At 42.7% G+C, this 10,672-nt stretch overlaps 1 protein-coding gene across 1 annotated transcript; it reads left to right on the forward strand.

Moving 5' to 3' along the window:
* Positions 1-370: 370 nt before the first annotated feature.
* On the forward strand, positions 371-3,791 carry LOC116913074 (PHD finger protein 11-like). The gene is made up of 4 exons (XM_032917207.1): positions 371-495; positions 1,269-1,332; positions 1,883-2,014; positions 3,611-3,791. Exons 1-4 carry the CDS (start codon positions 412-414, stop codon positions 3,688-3,690), a joined length of 360 nt encoding a protein of 119 aa, XP_032773098.1. The 5' UTR covers positions 371-411; the 3' UTR covers positions 3,691-3,791.
* The last annotated feature ends 6,881 nt before the right edge of the window (positions 3,792-10,672 follow it).

Raw genomic sequence — 10,672 nt, forward strand, 5'->3', positions numbered from 1 at the left:
AGGCCTATGAGCTTATGACTATAATCAATTTTTAGTTTTAAGCTGCAAATGCTTAGGTTCAAGTTTGACAGTCTTCTGAATTGTAAAATGTTTGGCACATATTTTATTTTATGCAAATTTAATGCAAATAGATATAGATATAGATATAGATATAGATATAGATATAGATATAGATATAGATATAGATATAGATATAGATATAGATATGTATGTAACACACACACACACACACACACATATTTGAAACATGGTTTCTCTCTGTAAACCTGCTGTCCTGGAATTTACTCTGAAGATCAGACTGGCCTTGAACTCAGAGTTCCAGCTGGCTCTGCCTACCTACCAAGGACTGGGATTAAACCTGTGCACCACAACCCCCTGGCAATCTTTTGCTTTATATATTCCAACTTTTAAATGGTTTCTATTTTAGCCAATGGCCCAAGCATCAAGAAGAGGAGAGGAAGGAAGAAACGACACTCATTGGGCCCTCCCGCACAGGTAATTTTCTTATAGACCTAATTTCTTCACATAATGTCCTTACTTAGATTTCTAAATGCCAGAGACTCACAGTTTTCAAGTCACTGAAGGAGTTGGCATTTGCACGCCATCCTTCCTGTGTGTTCTCTTCTCAGTGGAGCGGAGGCTGCTCTTAGGGTGGCATCTTGGAGAGAATCCTGCACTCAGGAAGAACAGATCATCCTGACCTGGAGAAAGCATACTGAGAGTAGTAGGAGACTAGAGGCAGAGGGGATGACGTCATTCCTCGGCTTCTGTCAATCATTCCTTGAAGCATGCTTCTGAAAACCTGTGTCCTTTCAAGACACTTAGTCCTAAACAGGCTGAGAGTACAGACAAGCATTCACTTATAACCAAGTGTTTCCCAGCTACATGGTCCATACCTAACCAAATGTCTAACTTAAAATTTTCTGGATTAGGAGATATAAAATGTAAAAGAAGTTGGAGAGATTTGAAACAGTTTTTATATCAGTTTCTATACATTCAATTAGTATCAGACAACAGTCTCTCCCTCTTATTCTTTATTAAATACTCGTTTTTCAGGCCACAAACAGCATACCCTACAGGTCTTAGCTATCTGAGAGTGCCATTTGGATTCAGGAGTTCATCAGAACAAAAATTTTAAAAAATATTTTGTTTAATATTTTTTCTTAGATTTTGAGTAATAAATTTGATTATGTAGCAGAACATTTTAATTTTGTGTGGTATTCCAAGCCAACATGAAAATTCAATAAAATCTTGGATTTCTCTTCCAGCCAAAAACGATGAAATGCAGGAGATCTAGAAGACATGTGACAGGAGAGGCTCTCGGCCACAGAGGTTGGTTCTCAGTGTTGGTTGTACAAAATGACGGATTCAAAATACTCAAAGAAATGTTGACCCCTATAATTCAAAGCTGGTGTCGTTCTTGATCTTCATTCTTCTGGGCTTTTGGTGATTAATAAGAACATAAATCTTTATTGTAACTATGCACTATATTAGAAGCCATGCCATATCAAAGTTATTTGAGCTGGAATGGACCATTTCTTCTCATTCTGAGAAGACATGCTTAAAAGGCAGGTAGGTGTGCCTGAGGCCTAACCCGGTGCTGTGGTAATTCTCACAGTGACAGGTGGCAATGTCCTTACTATGCCAGATCCGGGACAAGTGTGAGGGGCTGTCATCTCAAGCAGTTAAAGTAAATTTTACAAAACCACATCAATTCATATCGTTACTAAAAAACAGAGAAATGTTTTCATTTTGAACCATTTACTCTTAGTTACAGAACAATGAGACACGTATGCTCACCCATCAACTGGTAAAGGACAAAGTGACCACATGATGCGAATCGCTGTCCCTTTCCTCCTAACAATGCATCCTTTGTTTGTAGATGCAGCTGTCAAAGCTTCTTTTCTTAAGAAATGCCTGGAAGCAGGACTTCTTACTGAATTGTTTGAACAGATACAACAAAACATGATTTCAATTCATGGAAGATTCATGGCTGAGACTGCTTCAGAGTCAGGTACTGAGTGGGCTAAATGTAAAGACATTCTAGAAAACACACCTTCCCATGCTTTCCCTCCCTTCTTTAACCCATTCTTTAAGAACACACATCATGGGCTGGAGAGATGGCTCAGTGGTCAAGAACACCACTTCACTTGCAGGAGACTCAAGGTCAGTCCCCAGCATCTGCATGGTGGCTTACAAGCATAGCTCCAGTTTGAGGGGATTCCAACACCCTCTCTTGTCCAGTTACTAGCATGCACACACATACACAAAGTAATAAATAAATCTAAAACTTCCAGTTAATAAATGAACAAAATATGGAAGATACATATTCTTTAGTTCCAGGCAAGAGTGCACTGAGGCCAGGAGTTCTGTTTCCCAGAGGTGCAAATAGCTGGATGGAGCCATTCTTCAGCTGAGCTGTGCTAGTTTGGCTGCTTTTGTTGTTGTGGATGCAGCTGCTGTTTTCAGATATACGTTTGTGGTGTTAGTTATGTGTATATATGTGCGTGTGTGGAGGATGCAGACATGGTAGTGTAAGTATCCCCAAAATCAGAGCTATCTGAGCTTCTCAAGTCAGAGCTATAGACCCTTGTAAACCACCCAACACGGGGCCTGGGCTGTAATCTTAATGTGCCTCACATTCTACTCCTTAATAAGTCCAGCATCTTACAAAATTATCTCAGCGGCTGGAGTGATACCCCAGTGGTGAAGAACGCATTTATTCTTGCAGAGGACCTGAGTTTGGTTCCCCACACCTACCTATGACAGCCCACAACGCCTGTACCTGAAGCTCCTGAGTATGTGACACTCTTAAGGACTCTGAACATACCTAACCCATGTACACACACACACACACACACACACACACACACACACACACACACACACACACACACACACACATAATTTTTTTAAATATTACGTTGTGCCCCTGCCCAGTCACAGGTACAGGATAAAGGATGACAGAGGAGTCGGTTCTGCTCCCACAATGTGGGTTCTGGGGAGTGAGCTTAGGTCATCAAGTGGTAGGAAGCAGCCCTCTCTGCTGAGCCATCTTCCAGGCCTTGGTGCAGTTGGTTAGATCAACTGCGTAGTGGGAGTTTCTTTCTGAATGGCTCCTAGGAATAAAAACTCTATTTACAGTGTGCAAGTCCATGGCCCCTGGGACCTCCTGTAACATATAATGTGAGCTACAAGTCTTACAATTGCTTGTTAGTGTGATCTGAGTGTGTTACATGGTAAGGGACAATGTAAAATACTTACTTTTAAGTGACTTTCTCTATGACAACCAAAACATAAGTTAGCAGTACACATTTCCCAGAGCTCCTTTGTTACATAATTTTATTTGCTTATTTTCTCAAGACTAAGAGCTCTCAAAGTTTGGGGTGCCTCCTAATCACCTGGGGCTCCCTGGAGCACAGGTGCTCCCTCCCCAGAAGTCCTGGCTGCACAGAGACAGTGAGCTGAGGCTTCTCCCACTTCCCTGCTGGGCCTGCACTGAGCTGCCCTTCTCTGATCCTCTCTCTCTTCCTGTTGGGGTTATTTTCTCTTTCTCCCCATGTGACTTATTCACATCAAAATTAACACAGGAAACTGTTTCTCCCTCTAGACTATGAAGGGATCGAGACCTTAGTGTTTGGCTGTGGACTATTTAAAGACACATTAATAAAATTAGAAGAAGGTAAGTGATTCATAAAACAAGAAATTGTTTTAGAAACATTTACCAGTCAGATCCAAATAGCAGGTTGCATAAGAGTCAAAAATTTCTAAGGAGAATTGTTGTCAAATGATAAATCCCATTACAGAAAAGCACCACACAGAGAGAGAGAAATGTGGAAAAAGTAGTGTATATATAAACACATAGTGATGTATGGATAAACAGACAGACTAATGATGCTATACAAAATGGCAGTAGTTTGTGGGTGGTTGGATCACAATGCTTGTTTTCCAAGTAGACAGACAAATACTTTTGTGTACAGAAAAACATATCGACAAGGCAGAAACAAGCCACATTTTTGACAGCAGAGACAGGCCCAGGCTGGAGCTGAGGAGGTTTCCTGCAGTGTCTCTGCCCCTAGGCAGCAAGAGGGAGGCAACTGTGACCCATCTTGCAGTCTGACTTCCTTTCTTGAAGACACCTTTTGTCTTCAAAGCTTATCTCCCAAAGCACGGAGTACTATAATTCTAAAATTAATCAAGTAAAAAACAAAACAAAGTGAAGTATGACCAAGAAAGATTTTTCGTTGCTGTTTTTGGTTTTGTGTTTTGCTGTTTTATTTAAATGGTAGTAGGCAGGCAGGAATAGGGAGATCCAATCTTTCAAAAATGAGATGCATTTAGCTGGGTGTTGTGGTACACACCTGCAATCCCAGCAGTTGAAAGGGAGAGGCAGGAGTATTGGGAGCCTGGCTACACACTGAGAACTTGTCAGAAAACAAACAAGCAAACAAACACAAGAAATCTGCATTCATTATGGTCTCTTTCAGTGCTAAATCTCCACTTGCTGCCCCCCTGGATATGGGTGAGGGACAGAGTCACACAGAGTGATATGAGTAGCTTTCTCCCCACACTATTCACTACACACTGCCCGAGTGTTCTTTCTACAGATGTGCCTGTCAGTAGGCTTTCCTACTGTGGCAGCAGGCTTTCCCAACAGAGCAATCAGGTTGCCTGTGTCACCTCAATATGCACAGCCTCTGTCGTTTTCATTTTCTGCTACTTGTTTTTCTTTGGACTCTGCAATATTGCTTTAGTCAGCAGAGAAGTTACTTTAAAAATCAATGGAGAATGCCTGTTGATAATAATAGATATTAAAATAACATTCTTCAGAAAAATGTATTTCTGACAAAATTACATGTGTCCCATGGTATGAATGTGGAGACCTCAAGACACTAATTAGGCCTGCATGGGAACCACATGGAAAGGCTAACTTCTGACATGGCACCATTCTGGTCTGGCTGATTCAGCCCAGGATTCCAAGCTAACTGTAGGTATGCAGTCATTCTGACAACAAAGAATTCAAAAATTCAGTTGTGAGGATTCTAAACCCAACTGCCATCACCTTGGTTGGTTTCTACAGTAAACATTTTCTGTTCCTAAATCATACCCAAAGCTGAGATGTACCAGATGTCCTTAGAGCCAGAAATGTGCTCATGAAAGAGTTGTCACTAGAAGGCCAACCACAATCTCTAGTCTCTAAATAAATGAATACACTGTAACCTTGTTTTACCCTGAAGGAATCAAATTCACATGACACGTGCTGGTGTCCACACTGAGCTAGGAAGGGCAGAAAAGGTGGGAAAGGAGGAGTTTCTACTCAGACCACTCTGTCTCCTCATTTGAGGTCCAGTGACTATATAAGGTAGATATCTGAACGGATCCAGTCTAGAGACAGTAACCTATTCCTAATCATGTTCCTGCACACACCGAAGCCACTTTCTTTCTTTTAAAGCAATCAAGAGTAAAGCTTGTGAATGTGAAGAAGGGATGAGCCAGATGAAGCAGCAGCTTGAGGCACTCGCAGACTTACAGCAAAACCTGTGCCCATTTCAAGAATGTGGGGATCTGGACCACTCAAGCTCTACCTCAGGATCCTTGCTACCTCCTGAGGACCACCAGTGCAGATGCCAGGAGTCTCCTGAAGTGCAAGCAAGCTCAGGAGACAGCCTGTGACAGATCCAGTCCCCTCCAGCTCTGACCTGCTACTGCTCAGCCAGGCTCCATACCTGACAGGTTGTTTCTTGTCTCCTCCCTTGTCATCTCACTTGTCCTGCTTTCTCCTGACAGTAACAGCTGTTCCTCAGGTCAACTGGATCAGGCCCCCATGTCCTCTAAGGAGCAGGAAGTCCTCCTACCTACCCTACCCACCCTAGTCAGGGGCAGCCACACCACAGCCTTTGCTCATCCTTTTGTGGAATCTTAGAGCTTTCTTCTTGCTTCTGCTACTCCTGCAGTAGGTCTGTCTCATCATGGTCTTCTCTCCGTATTAGTAACTCCATCAGAATGGAGCAGAGCCTCACTCCTGTGCATAGCTTGCTGGTTCCCTGGGTTTCTCCTCACTACCACCTTCCCAACGTTGAGCACACTTAAGAAATGGTTGTCAAAACACTGTGAAGAATCAACAGTTTATTTAATACAGTTCCCAGCAGCCCTCAGCTGTAAAAAGACACAGTGCACTATTCTGTTCTTACCAATTCTGTGGGTCTCCATCAGTCTTTTGAGAAGTGTCTTTTTGGGCACAGTCATTACAAGGGCAAGCTTCATCTTCAAGACCAAGTCCAGCATTTCAACTGGGCTCTTCGAATAAGAGCACCAGGGGAATAGGGAATGTGGAGAACGAAGGCTTTCCCCACCTGACAATATGCATCAGATCTATGTGCGATACTGCCCCTGGCCCTTGACTCCTCTCACATTCAGATTTCTAATTTCCTCCCATGATCCTCTGGGCTACAGTAAAGCACCTGTCAGAATGAAGTTGAGCTGTGTCCTAACATTGGGTCTAGTTTGTAATGAGTGCTCATGCCTACTTGTGTAGGAATCACTCCTGTAAAGACTGTGGTGACCAAGGCCAGTCTAAGCCACTTCCTGTCAGATCAGCTGGAATGACTGCAGTGTGAGCGCCCGTCTGAACCAGCTGGGACACTTATGTCAGGGCTTCCTCTGCTGCTTTATTCAACTGGAAATTGTTCATCTCAGTAAATTATGTGGCACAGAAAGCACTGTTTGGTGTTTATAAAGTAGGCGTATATTGGGCAAACTGATAAAATAAACCTCCTGTTATTACTGAAAAAGGAGTCAAATACTCACAGCCCTCACTTTAAGAACAGAAAGCAGACAGCTGAACTGACTTTTCCCAGTTGCTCTCTGACCTCCACAAGGATGGCATATTCACACCTCCATGTGCAAAGGTCATGTTTAAAAAGTTACAAATCCCATTACATCACTGGTGTTAGCCCAACCTCCACTTTCTCTGTAGAGCCAGTCTGTCTCACAAGGACAGTGGCTTTTTCCATCAGACGCTTCAACTGTCCACTTCTAACAGAAATAAGATCTTTTGGTGGTGAGTTAGTAGAGAACTAGTTGATTCATTCAGAGTGGTAACTTACTTTTATTCTAACATTGATAATGTAAAAATCATGATACAATGCAAGTAACAATTTAACATAATTTTTGTTTGTTCTTTCTCCATGTAAATGCTTTTAAAATATATCGGTCTGTAGCATAAAATACAGCCAAAATTATTATTCATCCACAAACTTCTTCACCTTGCAAAAAAAAAAGAAACCTACACATTTAGCATCCACATTCTCTCCCAGCTTCTAGCGTCCACTCTCTTTCTCCCTACAGGAACTGAACCACATCTTACTTGTCATTTTGTGGCTGACCTATTGTTTCATTTAAATTCCAAAATTAATCCATGTTGTATCAAAATATCAAGTGCCTCACTTTTTCAGGCTATATAATACTACATTATTTGTTTGTTCATTTATTTATTTATTAATTATTCTTTAATCTTTTTTTACAGTCCAGTCTTTATCGCCCTCCTGGTTGGCTCTCTGACTTTTCCTCATCCCATAACTCCTCCCCAGTCTCCAAGATGATGTCCCTCCCCTCCTCTCCCACCCCACCAGATCTCCACTTGGTGCCTCAAGTCTCTTTTGGGTTAGGGTCTTCTCTCTCTGAGGCAAGACCAGTCAGTCCTCTGCTGTATATGTCAGGCCTCATATCAGCTGTTGTGTGCTGCCTGGTTAGTGGCTCAGTGTCTGAGAGATCTCAGGTGTCCGGGTTAGTTGAGACTGCATGTCCACCTACAGGGTTACCCTTCTCCTCAGCTTCTTCCAGATTTTCCCTAATTCAACCACAGGGGTCTATTTTCCTGTCCATTGGTTGGGTGCTAGCATCTGTACCTGACCCTTTCAGCTGTTTCTTGGGCCTCTCAGAGGGCAGCCATGCTAGGCTCCTGTCTCAGCATACCATAGCATCAGGATTAGTGTCAGGCCTTTTAGACTTACCTTGAGCTGGATCCCAATTTGGGCCTGTCATTGAACCTCATTTCTCTCAGGCTCTTGTCCATTTTTCTCTCATAGTACTATATTCTAAGGGGGAAAACCAACCACAACAGTACATGCCTCCCCTAAGAGATTGTTTATTAATATATCATTCAAGAAATTACATGAGTGCTTCCTAAACACACAACTGTCCATCATTGGTCTAATACGTTCAAGGATACAGTTGGGCTCTTTAAGAAATGTGACTTCTCTGGCTTCCATTATTACATCAGAAGAAAACATTAATGCAAAGAATTGTTCTATTTTTCTATAAGTAGAATCAAAATCAATCACATACCAATTTTTTTTATCTCTTCAGAGAAAGATTCTCAGAATTTTTGGCTTCTTTGGATCTGTTTATTATAGCATGGTTATCCTGTGCTTGGCTAATATCCACTAACCAATGAGTACATACCATACATGTCCTTTTGGGTCTGGGTTACTTCACTCAGGATGATATTTGCTAGTTCCATCCATTTGCATGGAAAATTTCATGATGTCTTTGTTTTAATGGCTGAGTAGTACTCCACTGTTTAAATGAACCCGACTTTCCTTATTCATTCCTCAGTAGAGGGACATCAAAAGAGAAGGGAAGATGGAATGAGAGGAGGACCTGCCTGAGAGGGTACTGGGAAGAGAGAAAGGGTTGATATTGGGTTGTAAAGTGAATAAGTAAATAGATTTTAAAAAACAAAATCAAGAAGAAAAATAACAGCATTGCATTAAAAATATTTTAAAAAGGACTTTTCTTTCACTCGCCCCCACATACATACAAATATTCTCTCTTAAAATTAAAAAGCAAGAGCAACTAACCTTTCATCCTTTCTCAATGTTTAGGCAAGTGTGAGAAAAATCACACATAAAAATATATGTCTAGAAATATGAGTTGTGGAAAAGAGGCTCACAAGAAGCAAATATATTTTGTATTTCCTACAGAGCACTGTGTCTGACATTGGTCTTTACCCAAAGAATCATAGCAACCACAGTGCCCCAGAGCACCCACCCCTTCATAAATGTTTCGTGCTCAGTCTGTGTAATGATTCCTGTATGTTCAAGTTCTCACCGTGCTCTTGGATGACCAACTGATGTGTTCTTCCCTGGGGAAGACTTATCTCTTCTGCTGTCAGCACTCCTTGGTTATCTGTGGTTCTTTGTGGAGGGTTGAGGCCTTCTGGGCTCTTCCCTTCCCACGTTAGCCTGTCCTTTGGTGTCCCTCCATCAGCCTGTGATTTGGCAGCCATGTTGGGGAGACTTCCTGGCTGTAGCTTCTCTGTGGATTCTAGGAGACACAATCTCACAGCAGACTTCCTGCTCATGTGCTCTTCAGTCTTTCTGCTTCTTCCACAGAGATCCTTAGGTGTAGGAGTGGTGGTGTGCGATGCCTTAGTTGGGGTTGGGCTCTGCAAGTGCTGTGGTTTGCTATAAGGATCGCTGTCCCTGTTGCAAAGAGAAGTTTCCTCGATGTAGGGTGAGAGCTGCACTCATGCATGGGAGTAAGGGCGCACATTTACAGTGGAGTCAGGGGTCGTGCTGGATTAGTAAGGTGGCAGTTGTCGGTTCTCCTCCACGATCCATGACTTCACTAGCCCTGAGTATGTGGCTGGGTTTCCAGGACCAAACATGATGTCCTTCAATACCAATTAGAGACCCATTGTTTCCTGTGTGTATTACAGAGTAGCACAGAGCTGCCAATCATGCATTGGTGGTGTGCTAAGACAACAACTGCAAAGTCTTCACCTCAGAGCCATGTACAAGAGCTAGTTCTGCTTCACCTCAGAGCCATGTACAAGAGCTGGTTCTGCTTCACCTCAGAGCCATGTACAAGAGCTGATTCTGCTTCTGCTTCACCTCTTCACCTCAGAGCCATGTACAAGAGCTGATTCTGCTTCACCTCAGAGCCATGTACAAGAGCTGGTTCTGCTTCACCTCAGAGCCATGTACAAGAGCTGATTCTGCTTCACCTCAGAGCCATGTACAAGAGCTGGTTCTGCTTCACCTCAGAGCCATGTACAAGAGCTGGTTCTGCTTCACCTCAGAGCCATGTACAAGAGCTGGTTCTGCTTCACCTCAGAGCCATGTACAAGAGCTGGTTCTGCTTCACCTCAGAGCCATGTACAAGAGCTGGTTCTGCTTCACCTCAGAGCCATGTACAAGAGCTGGTTCTGTGTCGCATTCTCTGCTCTCACATTCCCTGGCTCTTCTCCCTTCCATCTCAATCTCGTCTCGCCCCCAGTCAATTGCACTCTCTTTTTCCACCCTGTGTTTTTCTTTTCCTGTATGTGAATGAGTGTGGGCGTTGGGTGTTATACTTTATCAATCTCCAACTTGTTCTGTTCAGAAAGTGTGTTCTTAACCTGCCTTCAGTTTCATCTACACTGGGTGCCAGCAAGCACAGTGAGTAATCATTCTGTTCTGTCCCTTATTGTCCTGAGGTTACTCAGGGGTACACATCCCATCCCTAAATTTCTCTATGGACTAATGAGAGGAGAACTCAGATTCTGTGTCTAGACTACTCTTGCTCTACCCATTGGTCCATGTCTCCAGCGCCTGGTAATTTTCCCTAAGAGCTTCCTTTCCTTTGGTTCCTTTAGGATTCTTTTGTTTTTTTGTTTTTTGTTTTGTTT

The sequence above is a fragment of the Rattus rattus genome, chromosome 12, assembly GCF_011064425.1.
Source record: "Rattus rattus isolate New Zealand chromosome 12, Rrattus_CSIRO_v1, whole genome shotgun sequence".
Taxonomy (NCBI): Eukaryota; Metazoa; Chordata; class Mammalia; order Rodentia; family Muridae; genus Rattus; species Rattus rattus.

What these genes read in the sequence shown, in the direction of transcription:
- LOC116913074 (XM_032917207.1), top strand. Translation starts at nt 412, where the DNA reads ATGGTTTCTATTTTAGCCAATGGCCCAAGCATCAAGAAGAGGAGAGGA. An exon ending in AGAGGCTCTCGGCCACAGAG is followed by an intron (nt 1,333 to 1,882) that starts GTTGGTTCTCAG and finishes CTTTGTTTGTAG; the next exon opens with ATGCAGCTGTCAAAGCTTCT. An exon ending in TGAGACTGCTTCAGAGTCAG is followed by an intron (nt 2,015 to 3,610) that starts GTACTGAGTGGG and finishes TTCTCCCTCTAG; the next exon opens with ACTATGAAGGGATCGAGACC.